The sequence below is a fragment of the Aulostomus chinensis genome, chromosome 10, assembly GCF_037954235.1.
Source record: "Aulostomus chinensis isolate RoL2024-O1b breed Wild chromosome 10, RoL_Achi_v1.0, whole genome shotgun sequence".
In the NCBI taxonomy this organism is placed as follows: Eukaryota; Metazoa; Chordata; class Actinopteri; order Syngnathiformes; family Aulostomidae; genus Aulostomus; species Aulostomus chinensis.
Genome location: NC_141329.1, coordinates 25890153 through 25914059, shown reverse-complemented (window position 1 = coordinate 25914059; position 23907 = coordinate 25890153). Strand labels below are relative to the sequence as shown.

Genomic DNA, 23907 nt, shown 5'->3' with positions numbered 1-23907 from the left:
GTCCAAGTGTCTCGTTGCTCGTATTTCTTGTGGAGCAGGGCTGCCAAAAGAGGGGCCAAATTGGTCCTTCCATAAGATTTCATTTGATTCGCAAGATGTGATAAATAAATACAAATAACAGGTCCCATGATGAAAAAAAATCGAAAATATTAGATACAGTTATATTTTTGAAATAATTGGAATTTGAAAAGTGTGACACTTTATCATGAGTTCAGCGGAAAGGGTTGCACACATACAAATTGCGTTCCAACAACACAACACAGGTTAGATTTTGGCCAACGGTCCACCGTTTAGCTTCCACGCACTTAGGGAGAAACATACTGCTGATCTGGAGCCAGCTGTTGCCGTCTGGCTCAGTTGTTTAACTTGCTGCAGCAGCTCTGACCACTAGAGGGCAGTAAAGAATAAGTATTATGAAAGGTTTGTTGAAGGACTCGAGCCTCAAACCTCGTGGAGCAGTAGTGAACTAATAGCTCGGTGTGTGGAGGACTTAAAGATTAAACAAATGAGTGCTACAACAACTGACATGTGGGTGACCTCACGCATTAAGCCTGTTACACGGGCAACTGTTTGAAGTCATGCAGATGTGATTTAATGCCTGGAGTCATGAAAAAAATGTTTTTACTGGGACAGCTATTTCACGGATAATGTTGGTGATACTTAAGCAACTCAAGTCATGGAAAAAGAACCCCCAAGCTGTATTTTAAATCTAAAAAAGCTTTCTCATAATTTGTCATTGAAAGACTTGTGGTCTTTTCAGATTTTGTGTCAAGTAGTGTGTGTCAAGTTTGTTTCTGTGTATAATATTTTATCGCAAATATGCCTGAATGGGCTTTCCAAAAGAAAGGCAAGCAAGATCTAATAAATCACCACTGACATTAGAAATTGAATACAGAATGAAACAATATACAGCACAAGTGTCGAAAAGACAACAAGCCCAGCCTTCCTGACCAGTACCAGCGGTTTCAAGCTCCCTGGCACCACCAACATCCAAAAGTAAGAAATGGCTCTGAAAACAATTATTCTCCAGCATATTTGCTCTGTATCCCTGATTTTAAAAATAAATAAATAAATAGGGTGCATAAAATTACATTAAAGATCTAAAAATAGAAGCACTGACAGCAACTTAGACACACTGGCTTTCCCCCCTTGGTGGTCTTGACCTGACCTGAAGCCTCCTCTTCCATGCACATGCTCGGATCACAACCTCACTGTTGTTTTTCAAGCCGAAGCTGCAATGCTGTGTCCTTCTCTGCCCCATACTTTTCTGCTTAGGGAGATGCTGATTTATGAATTACAATATTTATCATAAAGCTGAGCTCTTGCATGCTTGCTGCAACATGATTCATCCTGGGGCTCTGTTGGGACTGCACCACAGAGGCATGCCAGTATGTCTGGGAAACCAGAAGGTGAAGACTTCGGGATGGAGAGGAGAACATGATCCAAGAAACAAAGCGGAGCAAAAGTTCACCCCGTGCATTTTTATTTGATTACAGTGGAAAAAACAGTTGGAAGAGAAGGGGAAAAAAGATAATACAATCGAGAAAGACTAATGTCTCTATTGCCCATGGGGGGGTGGGGGTAAGCTCTAAGCCCTGGACAGTTTTGTGGTAACACTCAATTTATTTCCTTTTTTTTGGGACATGTATTAAGGCAAGGGCACTAGCAGTGATGTGTTGAACACATAAAGTGTGTGTATGTGTGTGTGTGTGTGGGGGGGGGGTGCTGTGTGTTCTGCTGGCCAACAGTTCATGGTGAGGGGAGAGAGAATTCAATACCCTCAGAATGGAGAAGGCTCTTAAGAAACACATGTACAAGAATGGAACTGTATTCGGATGCGCATTTACTCCCCAACACTGTCCGTTTGAAACAGATAAACATTTAGCTGTTCGGGACCAACTGCAACGTGGTAACACTGAATCCAGCCCTTAAGTGAGTGTTTGGCACAGGCCACTGTCAGAAGACATGAACACTGGTGACTTAGTGCTTCTTTGGATCAGGAATGTCTTGTGGTTCCCAGTTCACTGCCACCACACTCGGTTGGCTCCCACTGGAGATATAATGGGTGAGAGATTTTTCCATTGGATGTGGATAAAGAAACGGAAGGAGAGAAAAGGGGCAGTGAGGGAATGAGAGATAAGGGAAGAGCAAGTTGATGTTCAGCATGAACAAAACCAGAAGTGGTAGAAGGAAGGAGTCAAAGGAATGCAAAAAAGGGGGATGCATGGAATTTGGAAATTAAAATAAAAAGTTCGCGGGTGAGAGAGAGAGAAATGGAGGAGTGTGAGAGTTTGAAGCAGTGTGGGCGAGGGAGTAGAAGAGCAAGAGTGGCTGGCGTTTATGGATTGCAGATGTGGCGCTATGTGGTTTTGGCAGGGGCCATGCGCGCCTGAATCCTGCACCGGCTGGGTGGCACCGGGGTGAGAGGGAGGTCACTGCACCGCAGCACACAGCCCATAAAACCCTGAGAGTAGTACTGGAGAAGAACGAGAGCAAAGGCCTCAAATACACACTAACCCTGGACTGTAGGGCACAAGGGGCGAGCACATCACACTTTCGGTTCAAGCAGGCACAGGCAAACATCCCGCAAATGTTGAGTCAGACTGCAGAACTGGAGGTTAATGCATGAAGTAGCGTGGAGAGCTGATATGCTTATCTCAGATTAATAAAGCCTCCCCCTCAATGAAAATTCACACCATCACCACCCTGTAATAGGGAACGTCTCGATTTCTGTTCACATTCAGTCGACATTTCATACAAGTTCACTCGCTCGCTTCCCTTTACATTCTGCCATCTCTCTTTCCATGCTCGTCATTCCTCATCATCCCACATCTTCCTTGCGGAATAAAGTTACCAGAGCTGGTTCTGGCAAATGTACAAGTACAGGAAACACTCATTTATCTTCCAAGGGAATCACTTGTTTTCCCATTTCATACACAGTATGATAACTACATTTTTTTATACAGCTGGAACAGGAAAACATTGTAATTTATGATTGAACTGCTCAGAAGGCAACTAAAGTTTGATTATAAACAGCTTGTTGTCTTTTATTGCACACACAGCCAGTTGGATTGCAAAACCTTTGGCAACCTTGGTTGTCGTACTGCAGATTCAGATTTTTTAAATTCCATGTGCGCTGAAAAGGACAGTTCTAATTAAAACTGCAGGACGTGCAGCAATCATCTGCCGTCGCGCCTTCACATAGGAAAATAACCGAGTGATGAAGAAATGTGAGGAATCATTCAGGAAAGTCACGAGACTGCTGCTGATAAGTGGAGCACTTTTCTTGCGGGAGATATAGTCACACTGTCTTCACTGTTTGGAATAAAACTTGTAATAAAATCGCTATTTTTGCCAAAGTGTCAACAGATAACCATGGAGATCATCTGACGACTCTTCTCAAGGACTGAGCCACCCGCTGGTGCATTCAGTGGTGGTGGGCGGGAAAACACAACGTAGGAGCAAAAAAATACTAAAACTCACCCCCCCACCACCAGCCAAGCTAATCTTTTCTGTAATTTTCCCACATTTTTGTGCCAATGTGAAGTAAATGAGTGCGCACCCAACTGACACATACTTGGACGGGTGATAGTAAGGCGATAGCACCTCCGCTAGAACATTTGCAGTCTGTCTAATGTGAATGAGTGAGTTGGTGAAGTGAGTTGCATGAATTACTTTGTATTTAAAAAGTACTTATTTCTGATCATATTTGCTTAAATTTATTGTTTCTAAAATAAATGTGTGAAATAACTTTTACCTCAAAACTGAAGTAGAGTATATGAGCAGAGTATTTGATGCATTGTAAAATGAAACGTCAGCCCATCATCAAAACGCATTGTTTCTGAGCTAAAATGGTTTTAGAACGCCATGCGCACCATCATCTTCTTTAAAACCTCCGTGGAACGCATCTCTTGTGCTTTTGTGTTTGTGTGGGTGCTGCAGTACAGTACTTAAGTATTAGGTCAACTCTGTTTTTCCTCTTTCTTTTGTGATATCCTTCCTTCCCTCTCTTGCCCCCCCCCCCCACCCCCCCTTAGCCTTGTCCTGAATCCCTGATTCCTGGGGCCTGGCCAAGGTGTGTCCCCAGAGGAGCCAGAGAGGAGATGGAGAAAGGGGGCAGCAAGGGGGCGCAGAGATCGGCTCCAAAACCACAGCCTCTCCTCTCCTCTCCTCTGATAGAACGCTGGATGGGTCGGTGATGGTATGGAGACCAGGATCTGACAACAAAGCTGAAGAGTTCACCCAGAGAACAAAAGGGGGAGGGAGGGAGGGTGACAGACATAAAGCCTGGCGAACAGATTGGAGCAGCTAGTGACTCAAAGGCTAAATGTCCCAAACTTTATTTGTAACAAAATGAAACTCTTTCAATCAGTTTTGGGGAAAAATGTTGTAACGCTATGAGCATTCAAAAGGAAATGGAACATGGTAAACAGTGCGTGAACTCACATGTCATGAATATTTGATATGGACATCAAGGTTCCCCTCAAGGTGTACGCTACCTCTCGTCTCACCCTGATTATCCAGGTGGGAGTGAGATAATAAAAAGGAGATTCAATTTCCAACCTGCTCTGCTGCATTCACCCCCCAACAGGCCTCCCAGAGTGCTTTTCTGCTGACATCACTGCACAGAAACCTGGCAAGCCAATCTCTCCCCTGCTCTACCATTCCCCTCTCCCTGCTTCCTGCCCTGATGATGTCACACACCATATGGTTTTCAGCAGTATCAAGCCGGAAAAGAGATTTAGTCAGTGGAGGGGAGAAGGAGAGAAAAGGAGGAGGTCTGGAACGGGGTGCAGGTCGGACACAGAAAACAAAAGGTTCGCTCTTCCCTCCTTGTGTGAGTGGAAGGTGGAGGAGGAGAAGGAGGGGAGGAGGAGGTGAGAGGGGCGAGAGGCTGCACTGTGTGAGGCTAATGAGGAGAGACCAGGCAGCAGGGACCATGCATCGGACAGCCATGTGCTCTGCAGACACACACACACACACACACACACACACACACACACACACACACACACACACACACACACACACTGATACGCAAACTGGAGAGACTAAACTGACAAGGCCGCGCTCGTAAATAAGTTTCACGTGTGTGTGTTGATTGCTTTTCCGGTCAAAAATCAATGTTAAATGTTCTACGAGATAAGGAATTTCATATTAAGGCAGGTTGTTCTCAGCTGCCGTAAACCTGATCAAACAGGAGCGTCAAGCCTGCCTTCTACAGTGTGAATCGTTCAGCTGATCTGGAAGCAGCACCCTGCTGATTGGCGTGAAGAACGATATACTTGAGAGGAGTTACATTCTTAAAACCAAGAACTAGTTTGCATTTATAATCTGTTGGTCATGTTGTTCTTTGTTGAAAAAGGGAAATTCTACTCTGGATCCACTCATGGCCTTATAATTGTTCATCACCAGCAGATGTTCAAACTAGAATAGAATCGCGATCACACAGACACAAACACACACACAGACACAGACACAGACACACACACACACACACACACACACACACACACACACACACACACGCACACGCACAGTCCTACTCATTCAAATGACATGTCTTGCACGCCTGTACTCTAAAATTACCGCAAAACTGCTCATTATAATGAATTAAGAGACATCCGTGTGTAAATGTTGAACCTAGCATTCAATTTTGGGTGGTGAGGGGAGTCCAGAGGGGTGTGTGTGTGTGTGTGTGTGTGTGTGTGTGTGTGTGTGTGTGTGTGTGTGTGTGTGTGTGTGTGTGTGCGCGTGTGTGTATTTGCTATGGTGTGATGGTCACAGTCAGCATCTGGAGATGTGTGTGACCCAAGGTACGGAGAGAGGGATGATTGATGAAAATGAATGGAAGAGGAGAGGGGAAAACATGCAGCTGGGGGGAGACGTGTGAAACATTGCTTTTCTCTTTTTCTGTTGAAGGTGCTGAGTTTATTTTTCGACCGTCCTGCTTATTGTCTGGTCCTGCTGTGTGTCTCTGCTGGCAGACAGAAACGCAGCAATAATAAGGTGACCGGAATATTCGTCACTCAAGATCCAAATTGAAATTAGATGTTTTGGGCCCTTGGGGACATTGTGCAGCGTATCTGCTCACAGATGTCTGGCAAGTGGAGTGCACAATTCACCCCCATCATGCATCCAAGCCTCTGCAGAATCCATGTAAACCTGCCGTAAACCCTGGGGAAGGTGTATGATTTAGAGAGTGACCGTTCAGGGATTTAGCCGCTCTGCCTGCCTTATCTCCACTGAATGTTAGTCTGGGAAAATGGACACTTCTGGATGGACTTCCTGGGGCTCAGCTCACACGGCTTTAATCGAATCATTACTTACAACCAGCAAGTTGGTGGCTTTTCTTTTTTCTTCAGTTCATTAAAAGTTCAGTGTTTCAGGTTTGCTGCGCTCCAGATTAGAGTATGTTCAATTTTGTTTTGACAAGCTGAAGTCCTCTGTCCAGTCCAGCGCAGACCTCTGGAGACTGATTGATTAGTCAGATAAAGTCTTGCTTTGGAAGACAATGGCTGCAGCCAGAGGCGGATAAAGCATCCCCCCCCCCCCCATCTCACTTTTTAAATCCACTTTTTCCCCTCTCGTTAAAGGAGAGAGAGAGAAAAGTTTGGGTTTTTTTTATACAGATTTCAAAATCAGTTATTGATATTAAGATGCATAAACACACCTCACTCCGAGGTGTGTGGCATGGCTTGATGGAAATAAAATCTGTGGAAAGGCTACTTTAGGTGGAAAAATTCTGAATGGGTGTTGATTAATTAAAAAAAATGTATGAATGTAATTTTCTAATAATTGATTAGTCAAAATAAATTAAACATATTATTTTTGGCCATGATAAGCATTTTGAATATTTCAGATAGATTTTGTCAAGTGTGTGAATAAATGAATTGATCAACTTTAAAGTTCGAAATCTTCTTCTACTTTTAATTTCCCGCAGACGAGGTGGAGTCAAGGCATGTCACTGCCCTCCGCTGGTTACTCTCAGATCTCTCGCTACAAACTAAATTCATACATGAGGTCAAGGGTGCCTTCCCTGCGCTGTTGTTGTTATTTTAAACACATAATCTATAATTGATTCATTTGAATGAATCAATTATTTGAAAAACCTTGTTTTTTTTTGTTAGAATTACTGCTGTGAGCCACTCTCAGTTGTGCCAAAGATCCCCCTCAGATTAAATCAATTACTTTTATCAATTAATTAATGATGTGCTTCATTGCCAAATGTTTTTAATATCCTGAATAAAGCTTTTGAGCGATTTATTTATTTTTTGTTGAAAAAAACACACACTGAGGTGAAGTCAAGATTCTGTGTTTGGCCTGTTAGGAGTGAGACCCTCGGCTACTATTACACCATCATTGAGCGTAAATTAAAACAGAGTTGTGTCAAACGCATTAACCTACTTGACAAGCAGCGTATGACATCGCTCTGCTTCCCTCGGAGGAAGAAACTATTTTGGAGCATGAATCGAAAGGCGCTCACATCCTTGATAGAACATGTATCTATTCTCCTGAGCTGTGCTGCCCACCTCTGTCTGCAAGGTTATCAGCAGTTCATCAAGGGAACATGGAAGTGAGAGACAATACCTTCCTCCACTTCACCAGGCTCTCGGGGTGCAGCACAACTCTTCAATGCGACACCAGCAACTTGAACTGAGATAAACTTCAAGAGGAAGAGGCCACACTTTATGAGATTGTCAGCTGCTGTTGTGATCAAAACAGACCTGAATAGGAGCGAGGCTGCTGAGCGTTCCACTGGAACACATCTGCCTGCTAACATGCTCTCGGGGATGGTAAAATAATTAATTTAATCAACTTCAGACCTTGGTCTTTGCTAAAATTTCAAATATAAAGGGTAAATGGATGACGGATGTAGAACAAATTAAATGTGAGTTACAATTTATGTTTATAGATATTCAGTTACTTCTGGTAATTTGAGCAACTGGCTTTCAGGGACAGTGACGTCAATCACCACTCATATGCAGACTTAGAAATGTATTCTATCATGTACACATTGAATTTAATGACGTATGATATTAGATTCTTTATCCAATGTGCTGATATTTTCCAACTGATTCTGACACCAATGTTGATATTATCTGCATAAGAATATGTGTTATACGATATTAACATTTTTTTGTACATACAGAAAAACACATGCAGACAATTTGAATTTTTCCTGTGTTTCTAAAACACTTGGTTAAGTTGATCATTTGTATATTTGCCACAGTTCCCTCAAAGAAGAACACAGTTGAGAAAAACTGGGATGAAATAAATATCGACCATAAGGTTCATACACTGATAAAAAGACCAATATCTGCTGATACTGATACAAAATGATAAATTTGACAATTGATGATAATTTAAACCCTTTTTTTAAAATCAATGTTGTTCAACGTTGAATGACCGTTCTTAAGTACAGTTTTAATTACCTTTGACGCACCTTAAAGCTGACCTATTGTTATTACTATCGGTTCAGATGCACATTTTACAGTTAAATGTGAAATACGTTTAAAAAAAATTACACTTCATAACTTTTAGTGGCAACTTTATGTTAATGCAGAATTGTAACGTTAAAAATGGAGGATAAAAGTTCAAGGTTCTCCTGCTTTCCAGGAACATTAGGCACTTTGGTGCTCATCAATTTTGAATGCGAGGCATTCAAGTTAAGACACAATTTCTGTAGTTTGATATTGTTAATGTAGTAGATGACTTCTTCCATCACTGGATATTTTATTGTTAATTTATTAGTAAATCTCACTTTACCAGCTTGTAAAGAGTTAACCAGCCTTTTTAATGGAGAATTATAGATTTATAGGGTAGTTTTGAGTTTTTTTTTTTTTTTTTTTTGTAGGATAAACACATTCCCTATTGATATTCATTCAATATGACTCATGTTTGGCTGATTGTGTGTTTGTTTTTTTCCACCTATTACACATTCCCAACTTGTATTTGGCCCCAAATCAGTGCGCAGCATGTCCCCCCCTCCACAAGCCCGACGGGCCGCGCTGCCGCTCAGTGCGCCATTGGGTGTCGCTGTGCGCGTAAAGTCTCCACCGGCAGGTTTGGTCCGACCGGACCCCAACACAGTCTGAAGTGTCAGATAGCCTCGTTAACGCGTGAGAAATTCTGTGTATTTAAGAGGGCGAACGAGAGGACGAGAGAAGGCTGCAAAAATTACGCGGAAGAAGAGATTTGAGGGAGCCGGACACTCAGGAAACAGCGGAGGTCTTTACGAGGGAATGACGAAAAGGAGAGCAGACAGACGGCTAGAACACCAGACATGAGTCCGAGGTAAGCTTGTGATACGGCTGAGAGGCAGTGATGGCATCCGTGTAGACGTGGGATCCTACACCGAGTCAGAGTGAAGGGCCGGTGGAGCTCTGCAGGGATGCAATCATCCAAACAGACTCTTTCACCTCTTTGTCTTTTTTGATCCAATGGTCCTGATGTTGCTTTCACAAACGTCCAACATCTGGATCGGCCACGTCCGGCCTAAAGCTGAGGCTATCAGGTGTAACCGGCTATATTTTCTGTATTTGTTTTGACTTGTGATGATGACAGTCCGTTGAACTCATCTGCAGCACTTCCTGGGAGAGGATTCTCCCTCCAACACGTACCAGAGCAACCCCTTTAAAAGCCACAGAACACAAAATGCTGGACTCTTCCATGCTAGGACTAAACAGGCTGCTTAGATGTGCTGTGGACAATTTGGAATAATAGTTTGGGAGAACGCTGAAAGACAAAACGGAGGTAACACGGCTGCTCAGAGCTGCGTTTATCGTCTCAGAGATACGTTGTCACATCAGCCATGTAAAATCCAATTGTTTTGTTTTAAAAAAAATGAATTTATGGATGATATTTATTTTTAAACACAAAAGTCACTGTTCTGAGTTGGCCGGTAATGTTGACCGGTTCAGCCTCCATCAGGTGACGTTAACATGACATGGCACTGGAGGTGTTTTATCTCTTTGAGTCTTTTAAAATGTTTAAATTTGAGGTTCAAACGTTCATCAATTTACTTTCCACTTAGTTAAATTGAATTCCCTACAACTGAGGCCCTTCACACATTACCAGGAGGACCTGAGAGACTCTCTCATTCAGCTTCTCCTTCGTCTTTTTTAAATCCCTTAATTAAATAGATCAAACTTACACCATTGCAACAAATAAAATACGCGAGTTAAATAGCAAATAAACGCAAGTCGTTAAGTGCTGATTCTGTTAGGGCGCCAGAACAACAACAACAACATCAACAACAACAACAAAATCAAATCAGATGTCGCCATGGTTTGGAGGGAATCACGGAAAAGACCCTCTGAGGAGAAAAGCTGCGCAACTCTTTGAACATTTCCATCATTAATCGCATCTCCAAAATGCAAGCTGGCAGCGTAATAATAAAGCTGCCTGTCTCTTTAAGACGATGTGTTGAGAAGTTCAAATCGGGGTCACATGAAGTTCCTGCCCTCGATTTTACCTTTTAGTTTTTATTATAGACTGACATCACACGGGGCGCTAAAACACTCGAGGCGCATAGAGGTTCCATTATCATCCCGGTGGTGCGTCTTATTGCTCCCGACTCAAAAATAGCTAAAGGAAATTAGTAGAAAAAAAAACTGGAGGAAACTGATGCTGTTCTAAGCACGTATTTTTTTTTCTTTCATAGGAGGGGATAAGAAAGAGAGGAGAGGAGGGGCAGAGAGAGAGAGGGAGAGAGAGAGAGAGAGAGAGAGAAGTGGGTGGGAGGACGGACCTAAGGAGCGACAAGAAATTCATATCAATTAATAATAATATAAAAAAAAGAGCTGGCAGACGCGCTCGGAAAACTGGCATGGTTTTTTGGAGGCTGGCAGTTCAAAGCTGAAACGTCAGATATGACTCCTGGAGACTAAAGAGATGATCATTACCGGAGACTTAGATCGGATGGCAGAAGACATCGGGCATGCAGGTAAGAGCTGATACGCCGCTGCGCTGCTGGACCCCAGCACGTAGAGGAGCAGGAGGAGGTGGCGGCACACTCACACGCTCTGACATGGAAAAGAGTAGAGGAGGAGAGCAGAATTTATGAAATCCCCTTAAACGAACCAACAAAAAAAAAAACCCAAAACAAATCCAAACAACAACAAAAAAGTCTATTTCTCGTTAAATAATTCCGCTTGTTTTCAGGTTCACATTTTGATGTGAGGCAGACGTTTTCGCGCTCTGATTTATCTCTCGTGTCCGTTTCATCGCTTTTTGAGTTTTTTTTTCTTTTTAGAACGTTTTAAACAATTTGTGGAATTATTAAAATCAAAAGAGCTTTGAAAATCGTGTTTCAAGGATTCGAATGCAACGCAAATCCTTTTCTCTTAAGCCTGTAAAACCTTTTACCCCCCGGTTAAAAACAGTCTATACAGTCACATTATTTAATGATTTATCATATTTAAAGTTTAAGGGAACATCTGTTCTTCACTAAAGCCAATAGCCTCACATTTTTTCTTTTTTTAGAGGGAAGCTGCTGCAAAATCATGAGGTGCCACATTAAAAAGGCCTACCACTGTGTGTGCGTGTGTGTGTGTGTGTGTGTTTGTGTGTGTGTGTGTGTGCGTGTGCGTGTGATAATGTCCCAGACCACACACACACACACACACACACACACACACACACACACACACACACACGCTGGAGAGTATTTATTTGTGCGCTTTGAGTTCGGAGCGTTTTATGTTGACAGGCGTGTGTAGCAGCAGGATAGAAGAAGAGATGCTTCTCCTCCATACCGTTGACAGGTCGAGGAGCTGCTATGAGAAGCAGCTGTGTGTGTGTGTGTGTGTGTGCGCGCGTGCGTGCGTGTGCGTGCGTGTGTGTGTGTGTGTGATACACCTTGCGCGAAGCACTAGGAGCTGAAAATGGTCGGCGTCTGGACATGATTGAAGGTTCTTTCTGGTGGAGATAAAGAGAGAAGTAAAGGATGAGGCGCTTCAGCTCGGGGGGGGGGGGGGGGGGGTTCACTCAAGAGTGTTCAATAACTGTGGAGAGGGGAGTAAAACAGATGTTAGACGCAGAGGGGACCAGACACGCTGAAGGCTCTTACAAACTGCATAAAAAGTGCTCAGAAATCGCGCAAAGACTTCTCACAAACAGCACGCTTCTGACAAAAATCTGAAACTCATTTTATTTTGGAATAAATTCATATTGGTTACTAAAGCCGATTCTGATGAGCAACTTGCATGAAATTATTCAACCATCCTGAAGGAAAAAAAAAAAAACTTTTTACGTTGACTCTTACGTGTCTGACCTGGTTAACGTGATTAAAAATGATGATGATTTATGATTTATTGACCGATGTGATTCGGCTCCGATCGAGATTGGCTGTCAAAATTTAATTATTTTTTTTTACATGCGCAATTACAGTAATAAAACAGGAAACTGCTGATCTGACGAGACGACGCTATAGCACCTCTCATTGTCGTGATCTGCGTTGGTGTTTCTCAGCGTCAGTGCTAAAAAAACCCCAAAACACCTTCTGTTTTAATTTCATGCATGTAAAGTTTCTCCTGCTTGTTTTTTTTCTTTCTCTCCTTCTAAATTAAAGAATACATCATCCAAAACAAAGTTGAATAAAACGGCTGTAAAACATGTAAAACATATTTCTTGCAAATATACACAGGTTCTGTTTTGCAGTGTTGCCTTAAAAAAATTGAACATGGACATTTTATATATATATATATATATATATATATATATATATATATATATATATATATATATATATATATATATATATATATTTGTGTGTGTGTGTGTGTGTGTGTGTGTGTGTGTGTGTGATCATGGTTAAATGGGTTCTAAAATAAACAAGAGTACGTGCTTGGGCAGCAAATTGCAATGAAAGAAAATAAAATGTCAACACAGCCTTTAAAGCAGATGTCTGGAGTGTTTATGTGACAGAAATGTAGAGTTTAGTCTCCCGCTTCAACCCCCAAACCGCAAAAGTGACTGAGCACACAGCAACCATGAATATTAATCAAATGCAAGAGGCTGAATATTATCGTTTTAATTTCATCACTGTCCCCCCGAGCATGTTAAAAAGTAGGCTGCATCCCAGAGAGGCAGGAACTCTCAGGCAAAAATGTTTCTGTATGGTTTCATCCAACCCAACAAACCACCTCAACAAGCTGCAGTGCAACCTGCGAATGTGTTGGAGGGCGTGTGAATGCGGCAGGCGTGTTTTCAGATATGATGAAATATCTTTTTAATCATCAATAGCTTCCTCACAGGATGCTGACACATAACCCCCTGATCAAGAGCCTTTCACTGTACCATGGTGTTTCTCTTCTCACATAGCCTGACAGCCTCACAAAAGCCAGAGAGGAAAAATCCGTAATGTCATGATGGGAAACCCACAGCCACTTTTATGCTTTGTTGCCAAAATAGTTTGTTTGCAGAGCCACTTGCAGGTGCATATAAATCTTTTTTTTTTTTGTGTGCAATTGACTTTTTTCCCTTCCTCTTCTTGTTTCACACTTTTATTAGAAATGTGGATGCAAACTTGTGAAAGCTCAGCAATCTTTGACAAGAATGTATTAAATCATTTAATGTAATGCTGGATTTGAAGCGTGCGACACTGTATGTCGCTGTGGACTGTATTTAGACGAGAATATGTCAAGTGTGTGTGCGCGTGCATGTGTGTGCATGCATGGGTGCGTGTGTGTGTGTGTGTGTGTGTGTGTGTGTGTGTGTGTCATTATGCTCCACACACTTACCGGTGACAGTAAGATGAACACTATGAAGAATCTGGAAAAGTTCAGCAAGTTACGGAAAGTACTTACCCTATTCTTCAGTTCAGATTAGTTTCTAAACTTGTTTGATCAAACTGTTGTTGAAATTTACAGTAAATAATGACGCTAGAAATCATAGCCAGAGAGAAACCAGAAGTGGAAACACTTTAGATGACAATTTAGGAAATGATGAAACGTAAACTAAAATTTGTATTCTTCTTTTTTTACCTTCGATTTTTTTTTTTACTTGCAAAAATATATGATAAAGTAATACATTTTAAAAAAGACCAATTTCGAGAGTTAAACAAGGATGCAGCAATCGCAAATGAATATGTTTTCTCGATCTTTGTTTGAAGATGTTCTTTTAGATTGAATGCCTGTGCCATCATTTTACGTCCATCTTCACTTTTCCTCTGACTGAACATTTGTCATGTCATGATGATCAGAATTACTCTGCTAAAGTTGCTGTCTGGGCTGCAGTGACTTTGAATTTTAGGACCAAAAAAAAAAACCCCAAAACAACAACAGCAACAACAAAAAACAATCCAAAAGCAACAACAACAACAAAAAAAGCAACAAAAAACCCCACCGGTCTGTTCTTGCGCTGAGCACGTACACCGAACGAAATAAACAAGAAGTGAACGAGCTGGTGTCAGGAAGACCACAATCAGACAGATGACATGATATTTATTTAGTTGCTTGTTTCCCATCACTGAGACTAAGCCCTCGGGGACAGTTTGAGACATTTAATCTCATAAGTAAACTATCCTCAGATGCCACTGATTGAACAATACATCATGTTTCATGCGTACAGCTGATATAGTTTACTTTAGGCTTGATGGAACAATTAGTGTTGATATTTGAGTGTGTGTGCTTGTGCGTGTATGTTGGATCCCTGGAGCTATCTCAGCTTATATACCGAACCTTCTCATGTTGATTTACATCGTGTGCATTCGGTGTTCCTTATATGACTCTGCAGGATGGGAGCCGAAAGCCCTATCTTTTTTTGGATGCGTCCGTTCCCTCTCAAGTTTATACCTGCTGTTCATCATACTTGTGAAACATTCAGCCCTTACTTTGTTTAAACCTCTGCACACAGAGTCTGGAATACTTTATCAGAAAGCCAGCAGCTACAAAATATATATCTGTGGTTCTCTGGACTTAGTTCTTTCTCTCATTTTTTTTTTGCGTGCTTTAGAGGATGTGAACGCACAGACTTGAATTTCTGATGATGAGAAAACCACCTTCAGCAAAAGTTCACTTTTTACTGAGAAGCTTTGGTATGCCCTTCCCACACATAAGTTCTGCAATCTGTTCTCGTTTAAGTTCCAACAATAAATTAAACAGGACAATGTACATATATGAAGCAAGCGAAATATAAAAAATAATACAGATTTAAAAACAGCACGTCAAACAAATAAGAATCCTTCTGTCATGATTTGGCAGGGAAACGAACGTGAAAAAGTTTCATGCTCTATTTTGCATTTCATTAAATCATTTAAAAAAATACAACTTAAAAATCCTATAAAAAATATTTCCAGTTACTTTTATGCAGAAGCTACTTTGCGCCATTTCACTCTCAATTATCTTCTAATTTTTTTCTGCATTTGTCATTGCAAAAAAACCACACTCACAGGTAAATACTTTATTCTTATTTACTGTGAGGTAAAATAAAGAAGAATATGAATATCTGACTGAGTGCCATTGTTCTTGCTGCTAGCCGGCACCTGATTCATTGTTAATGTTTCTCAGTTGTGCACTTATGTCAGTCACGCCCCCAAATATATTGGAATAGAAGCAGGACCCTTGTGATGCAAAAAGTAACTACTTCAAATTGTGTTTTTGTGTCTTGAAATCCTAACCTCTGCATGACATTTCATAGATATCTGTTGTTGCAGGTGGCGGACTGAAGACGATGCTGGATGCCATGGAAGTTCCAAGTCATGCTAGGGATCTCCTCCTGCAGCTCAACAGCCAGCGCACCAAGGGCTTCCTGTGTGATGTTATTATTGTGGTGCAGAACGCCCTCTTCAGAGCCCACAAGAACATTCTGGCTGCCAGCAGCCTCTACTTGAAGTCATTGGTGGTCCATGACAATCTTATCAACCTTGACCACGAGATGGTGAGTCCAGCGGTCTTCAGGGTCATTCTGGACTACATCTACACGGGCCGTCTTAATGATGGAGACCCCACTTCTCCCACTGAACCCAATCTAGGGGCTGTTTTGGCTGCAGCCAGCTACCTTCAACTGCTCGACTTGGTAGCTTTGTGCAAAAAGAAGCTGAAAAGAAATGGCAAGTACCCTCCCCGCGCAGGTCCTACGTTTCTGCCCTACGCAAAGATGGGACCCGGTATGGGTTTAGGCGGCGGCGGCAGGTATAGGGTTTCAACTCCTGTCATCCAGTCCTGCCCTCCGGGAGGAATTATGAATAGCCATACAACCCGGCCTCCGGGACTTGAGGAGCTAGTACCCCATCGACTAGCCATCCATGCAGGGGAGCTGTATGCTCCCACCTCCACCCAGGGCTCTCAGGTGTTCCCGCCCCTGCAGTCCACTCTGCCTGCCCAGCTTGGCCTGCGCTCAGCCCTTCCTGAGAGGAACTGCTCCCCCAACTTCGGCCTTGATCTCTCCAAGAAAAGTCCCAACTCCCAGTCTCAGCACACGCCCTCTCAATCCCATCTGGCTAACAGTCACAATGACGACGAGCGGGACGGGACTCTGAGCGGCCGCACCAGTCCCATGCAGGGGGCGAATGGGAGAGTTTTCCCCTCAGAAAAAATGGAATCAACAGATCAGGTGAGCTCTCTCACACCTCCACCATTTCCCCATCTCAACCAGCCACTTGGCCCACATCTCCCCCACCTCCACCGCTCAGGCTCACAAGGCACAGACCGCTACCCATGCCCCCCCAGCCCTGACACCCCCACAGAAGGCGGAGAGGCTGGCAGAGAGATGGGCAACATCTATCGTTGGGTGAAACACGAGCCACTGTCATACACAGCTGAAGATGAAGATGAGGATGAAGATGAGGAAGAAGGGGGCGAAAATGGAGACCGACACCACAATCATCACAAGGCTGGGGAGGAGAGTGAGGGAGCAGACGACAAGAGTGGGTCAGGCACAGAGGAAACAGGCAGTAGTGAAGGCCGCCCATCCCCTTCTGGACCACTGGGGAGATTCCACATGCCGTATGAACCTGAGAGTTTCGGGGACAATCTGTATGTCTGCATTCCTTGTGACAAAGGCTTTCCGAGCTCTGAGCAGCTCAACGCACACGTGGAGACACACACAGAAGAAGAGCTGTACGGTAACTCTGGTGGAGAGTTGGGAAACAGCAATAACAGCAACACCAAAAACATCAGCAATAACACAAATGGTTATGGGAGCTTGAACAGCAGCAACAGTTTGAACAGTCTGTCCCACTTGGAGACAAAGTCCAGCCAGAGTCTCAGTTCGGGGGGTATTGGGGAGATGATCCGGCCCTACCGCTGTTCTTCCTGTGAGAAGTCTTACAAAGATCCAGCCACTTTACGCCAGCATGAAAAAACTCACTGGCTGACACGGCCTTACCCCTGCAGCATCTGTGGCAAGAAGTTCACGCAGCGCGGTACCATGACTCGCCACATGCGCAGCCACCTGGGCCTTAAACCTTTTGCCTGTGACTCCTGTGGTATGCGCTTCACTCGTCAGTACCGCCTCACCGAGCACATGCGCATTCACTCTGGAGAGAAGCCCTATGAGTGTCAAGTGTGTGGAGGAAAGTTTGCCCAGCAGCGCAATCTCATCAGTCACATGAAGATGCACAGCAGCGGAGGGTCTGGAGGGGGCTTGACCACAGATGGGAAGCTGAAGCTAGACTTTCCGGAGGGCATCTATCCTCTGAGTAAATACACAGCGGAGCATCTGGGGCTCAAGCAGGAGAAGGCCAACGAGCTTCTCCTCCAGGCCCAGCAGCAACTAGTGGCTGATGCAAAGGCCATAGAGAGCCTCTACCCACTGACCAAACTGACGTCGGAGCACCTCGGCCTCACCCATGACAAGATGGATGTCCTGGGTCAACCCCTGCCCCCTCCCCCACAGGCCCTTTCTGAAGCCCGTACCATTGACCGCTACTCACCAAGCTAAGACCACATGACCTGTGTAATCACCAATAGGTCTGTGTGCACACACAACATGCAGTATTCAAAAAGCCATTCACCTCAACTTAATATCTCTGCACCTCAGACTCAGGCCAAAAAAAAAAAAAAGGGTCTTCTAATGCGCAAGAAAACATGTAGACTACAAGTGCCTTTCTATGCATCTTATTTCTTTAAATCCTCCTTCATAAAGGAGCACTGTGCTTTTCTGTGACCAAAGGACACTTATTCAAAAAAGTACAGTATTTATGTATGTGTATGCAAATAAACATGAAAAAAATCCAGTCATTGAGCCAAAGCAAAAAAATTGAAACCAAAATGAAATCGTTTTATTTATTTTTGTAGAGAAACTGTTGCAATCGGACCCTAAACCTGTGTTCTGTATAATCCAAAAAAAAAAAAAAGACTGAAAAAAAAACAACAACAACAAAAAAAGCACACAAGGACAAGATTCAGGGTTTGTGTCCAGACCTGAGCGGAACATTTACCAAATGAATAAGCCAACTCTTCTGGACTTTAAAGTAATGGGAGGATTCTTCTTCGTCTTTTTTTTTTTTTTTTTTAACATTTTGGGGTACTGGACAATTTATGTATCTCACTCTCCAGCTTCTCCCCATTATGTTCCTGCTTTCCAAGTCACAAGGAATGACTGAACAGTTGCTTCAACATTTTGGTAAAGTGTTTCTCTGCCTTATTATCTCCACATGTTTCAAGTATTCCAGCCCTCTGCTTATGTGTGCAGATAGAAGCTATGTGACAGTAATGGTAGCTCAATCATCTTCACACTCAGCGTGTTGCCCTCCTTCCTTTGCGTTTTCACTAACATCCCGTCGCTTTCTGCTGTTTTGGAGAAATAGCAAAGCACAGCCCTGTGAGCTCATAACTGTGACATGATTGCACATACCCAACTGGTGACACACAAAGACCAGATCATGATGCATGAAGCTCCATCCTCAGACCAAGCATGGGTGTCGGCTCTGACATTGTGTAATATTGCAGCCGAGCAGAGGGGCAGGGACCAGCTCAGTTGGTGACACAGAAACCTGTCATTTAAGAACGTTATTGGACTGATGCTTAATCATTCAGATGCCACGTCGCCTCCCTCTCTGACGTCTCGTTTGACCTCCCTCCCCTGTAGTGTCATGTCTGGAAGCCCCCCTGTTGACATACCAAAGTGAGTGCTGTACTAAGCCGTTTGCCTTAAAAGCCCTCCTCTGCTCCACACAGACACACACACACACACACACACACGTATTCCACTCCCCCTTACACACACACACACACACACACACACACACACACACACACATAGCTGCTAATCTGTCAGTGATATGAACATAAGAAGGGGTTTGCGGGTCTTCCCTGGAAGCCAGCGGGTGAACAGCACACCCCAGCTGCTGCGCTTCAGTAATCCCTGTGAAATCTCGCTTTCTCCTGGACAATTCACACGGCTCGCCGGCATGATGTCCCATTTCATGCCTGCCATCTCACCCCCTCTGATCCAATTATTAACATCATATCTTTGCTCGGCCTCGCTGATGCTAAAAGCGGAAATAAAGAATGACATATTTCTGTGTCGGCTGACCAGCGGTTCCTCCAGCTAGAAAACAAAAGAGCACTTAGACGTTGTGGGTTGAAGGCACTTTTTTTTTTTTTTTTTTTTGTCTTGAAATGTTTATTCCAAAGAACACGCTGGCCTTTTCTTCTTTCTTTTTCCACTTTTACTGGTCCTTAATTCAGATCAGAAACGTCTGACCACTATAGTGCCAATGCCAACCTCAGAGGGTGAATGTGAAGACTAAAGCCATAAATACACTGTGATAGACGTAGTGAATTTTAAAGGCTTAAAAAAACAACAATGAAAAAAAAAAAACATATGTGCCTGATTTTTTTTGATTATTTTTTTTTTTAAGTGTAACAATAATTTAAGGGCTTCCTTTCTGTGGTGTATGATCATATCGAACATGTTTGTTTCCTGTCACTTTTTTTTTTTCTTTTACTTCATTTTGAGTTTGAGTTGAAAGCAGCGCACATGAAACTGGTGCTTACCTCAGGACTGAACCCAGCATGGGGATGCTTAAGCTTTGGTAAACCTTCGAATGACATGTAAACACACACACACACGCACGTGTGCGCGCGCGCACACACACACACACACAAACACAAACACACACACACACACACACACACACACACACACACTTTTTTTAACAGGGCAGTAGTTCTGTGTTAAACCTGTGGTTATTTTGTGATTATACATTTCTTGTTTTACAGTGGAGAGATTTGATATTACCTTATTTTTTTTTGTACTATGCGGTATACGTTTTCTATTGTGTTGTCCTCAAAGAGGCGTCTGATGGTCTGACCAATTCCATTGTTATAATGTAAGGCAAAGTCATTTTATCTATCTGTTTGTGAATTCCTGAACCACTCTTTAGCAAGCAGGATGGCATTGATATTCGGTTTCAACCACACATAAAGTCTGGGTGCCGAGTGTTGTGTTCTGCCGTGCCTCTGTGCCCACACAGCGTGGTGTGTCATCAGCATTTCCCTAAACAGACATGCGGGGGCTTTACTGAGCAAGTATGAAAGGTATTCTCATATAGTTTGACCCTTTTATCCAGTGGTTAGTGAGCGTTTGACTGCACACACACACAAACACACACACACACACACACACACACACACACACACACACACACACACACACACAGAAAACCAGCTTGTTTTGGACAATACTGTAAGGTTTTGCAAATAAATATTATTGGCATTAAGTCCATGTGGATATGTGTTAAAAATGCTGAAAGAAGGCGGATGTCAGTCGTGGGAATTCTAGTCAGTCCTCTACTTCCACTCCCTCTTTTTCAGTAGTTTTAATGAAAACCTGTCCCCTCTCTTCCCTGCCTTACACCATTAAAATAACACCAAGTGTTTCCACTGTCACTCCAAATCTGTGCAGAAGGGAAGAGGAAGATAATGCCTGGACATTTCTGTGGGATGTGCACTGTTTGAAATGTGCTTGATTGCATTAATGTGTATGGCAGACAGAGGAGCAGGGCTGAGTATCTATGGGAGGGGAAGCGCTTGCTTGTCTGTTTGTGTGCCTGTTTATGCTATTTGAGCATATGAAAGTCTGCTAATGCATGTCCTGGGAATAGAGTTGGTGTGAAGGAGAAGAGCTGAGGAGCAGGAAGTGAACTTTTGGCTGGTGTGTTGTGTTGAGCAGGATGTGCCGTGTGTTTCTGCTCAAAGGCAGATAGAGAGACGGAGAATGGGGAGGGAGAGGAGCAAGGAGAGCGCAGCAGGGTGGACCAGAGCCATTGTCTCAGTATGAAAGCCTGTTCCTACTTCTAAAACTCTCCATTCAGAAAACAACCAGACTGTATCTTCTCTTTTCCTTCCCCTCTTTGGGAATAAACCTCTGCTCAGTATCATGGTGATACGACCGTGTGGCCTTTCAAAGCCTGCACGCTGTGGAAGCCATTTAAACATTTTGTTACATAGTGAGGATTTTTTGGATTCAGATTTTAGTCTCATTACAATATTTGGTCCGCATTGTAGCCAGATTTTTTAGCCAGATTTTATGGCTAAAAAAAATTGTGGTAGGGGTTTAGAATCACCGCACCCGGATATGAAGGCCCTAAAAACAGTTGAGTAAATCATAATTTAAAAAAATGGCAGCATGTCTTTTGCACGGTGGTTTACTCAATTAGGAAAATTAGAAGAGTCTTGTTTCAATTTACTGGTGCAGCCACTCCTCCCATGAGGCTTTGCAGCATATGACTTTCTTAATTTATTCATTTGACAGAAGACCTCAATTCACCACCAAAGTGGTTTAGCGTAGAATGTTTTAAAGTAATAAAAATGCATCTGTTAATTCATTTGATTAAAATAAAATATATGACACATAAACAGGGTATCATATTAGCATACACAAGGGCGGAAACTTGGAGGAAAAAAAACCCCACACCCGATAGTTTTATATACTGTAGATTTTATTTTGCCCATCTCTTTCCTTTCTAAATGTTTTTATGGCAACCGTCCAAGACCAGTAACTTTTATAACACTAACAATATAGAAGTAAATATGGTCTGGATGAGTTCCAGAAACCCCACGTTCAACATTAAAAAATGCAAAGAATGGCTTTTAGGCTTCAGGCCAGCAGCTGGAGCCCAATGTCACCTGTCTGACTGTGACAGGAGGAATAATCGGCACTCGTACTGATGATTATTAAACTTCATGACGCATGCCAGAAGGACTGAATCGCATATCACACATGCTCAAACAGGGATGTCTGTTGTTGGCACGAGTTTCATCGTTGAACCCAGCTACAGATTGTGCAAGTGTCCAACTTCGCCTTAGAGTAAAAGTCGTGAAATGCAGACATGCCACTATGGTTCAAAGTGCATTTATAAGTATGTAGAGTTTTTTTTTTTTTAATGAAGTCTCATGTTTTAATGTAAGCTACAACCAAAATATACACATAATCAAACCTGGTTCTGTTGTTGAAACAGGAAGCTGCCCAGTCAGTATTTTCCAACACTACAGGGAACGTTAGCCTTGATTCTGCAATAATTCAATCTGTGTGTGTGTGTGTGTGTGTGTGTGTGTGTGTGTGTATGTGTGTGTTCTGATGAGTCCAAACAGCGCACCTGTTCATCCGCGTCTGAACGCCTTTCCCACAGTGCAGCAGGGTGAAGTACAAGGCAGAGATTTGACACTTTCAGGAGTCTTTATTACATGCAGCTGCTTTAGATTTATTTCCTTGAACTGCACTTTTCTGGAAAAATCATTGTATTGTGATTTTTTTTTGTTTTTTTTTATTACTCATACGATCCCCTAGAAGTCCCTCAATTGCCTTTTTTCTGGCACTACGCTTCCTTCATTTTCTTCTTCTTCCTCCCTCCAGTGCAGCGCTTGGATCTACCCGTTCACTGGCCTTGTTACCTCAGTGCACCGCTTCCCTCCTCACCTCTCTCTGTCCCTTCCTACACTCCACACAAACCACTGACCCACAGCGCCCGCTGCCTCCTCCTCATGATCCACTTACTTCCAGCTGTTTTTCATGCTGAAGAAGACAGTTGTCTAAATGTTTATGTGAAGAGCTACTTTCTTTTTCTTCAAGCCCTGATCAATTTCCAAAATGAACTCTGTGGCATGTGTTAGAATACAGCGTATGATGGGCCAAATAAAAAAGTCTGACATCGTTATTGTGTTCTGATCCTCAGGCCAAGAAACAGCTTACTGAGAGAGATTAAACACAGCATATCGTTGTTGAGGAAATGCAGAATAACGTGAGGGGAAATGTTCAAGGGAAAATATGCTCAGAAAGATGCCAGTAAAGTAAACATGTATGAAATTGCACAATTGAGCAGGGCCTCGGCTGCACCAGCCAAGTCATGCGCTCAGAAGGAAAGACCAGGGAAGAGAGTTGAGAGAAGAGAACCAGAACCAGAAAACGGCGAGAGACAAACAGCTTGATATTCATAACTCTCGGTAAATAACAAAGAAAAGCTGATTGCTCGGTGTGTCTGTTCACCTCATTTTCCCAACTTTGTTCCGTGAACCTGCTCCGCTCGTCTTTTGCCCCCTGCATTTTGTAATGTCGAGGTTGCTGTCAGCGTTCCGCCTGTGATGCTCCACAAATTTAAACTGAAATAGGAAAAGAAAGCAACAAGAAGGCCAAAGAGAAGATCTTGTATCTATCTTACACACACACACACACACACACACACACACACACACACACACACACACACACACACACACACACACACAGACAGCCAAACACATAACACACACAACTAGATGGCAAACTCTTGCTCAAGATTAGGTCAGATTTATTAGGTTGTCCTGCTCCGTTTGGAGTGTCGCTTCTCGTAGAAAAAGCCATCATTAAAGATCAGGCCATCATACTGGCGGCTTCCACCCAACACACCGAAACATGTGCCAAGATGTTACAGAGCCTCAGGGTCCTCACACACAGACACACACACACACACACACACAC

At 43.0% G+C, this 23907-nt stretch overlaps 1 protein-coding gene across 2 annotated transcripts; it reads left to right on the top strand.

Annotated features, from left to right (window-relative positions):
* The first annotated feature begins 9160 nt into the window (after positions 1 to 9160).
* On the top strand, positions 9161 to 23673 carry hic1 (hypermethylated in cancer 1). 2 transcript variants are annotated; one of them, XM_086216642.1, is made up of 2 exons: positions 9161 to 9297; positions 15659 to 23673. In XM_086216642.1, exon 2 carries the CDS (start codon positions 15676 to 15678, stop codon positions 17884 to 17886), a length of 2211 nt encoding a protein of 736 aa, XP_086072768.1. In that variant the 5' UTR covers positions 9161 to 9297; positions 15659 to 15675; the 3' UTR covers positions 17887 to 23673. The 2 variants fall into 2 exon arrangements, with proteins under 2 accessions (XP_086072768.1, XP_086072767.1); XM_086216641.1 differs by lacking the exon at positions 9161 to 9297 and adding an exon at positions 10774 to 10948.
* Positions 23674 to 23907: the final 234 nt, after the last annotated feature.

What these genes read in the sequence shown, in the direction of transcription:
- hic1 (XM_086216641.1), top strand. Translation starts at nt 10,897, where the DNA reads ATGATCATTACCGGAGACTTAGATCGGATGGCAGAAGACATCGGGCAT. An exon ending in AGAAGACATCGGGCATGCAG is followed by an intron (nt 10,949 to 15,658) that starts GTAAGAGCTGAT and finishes CTGTTGTTGCAG; the next exon opens with GTGGCGGACTGAAGACGATG.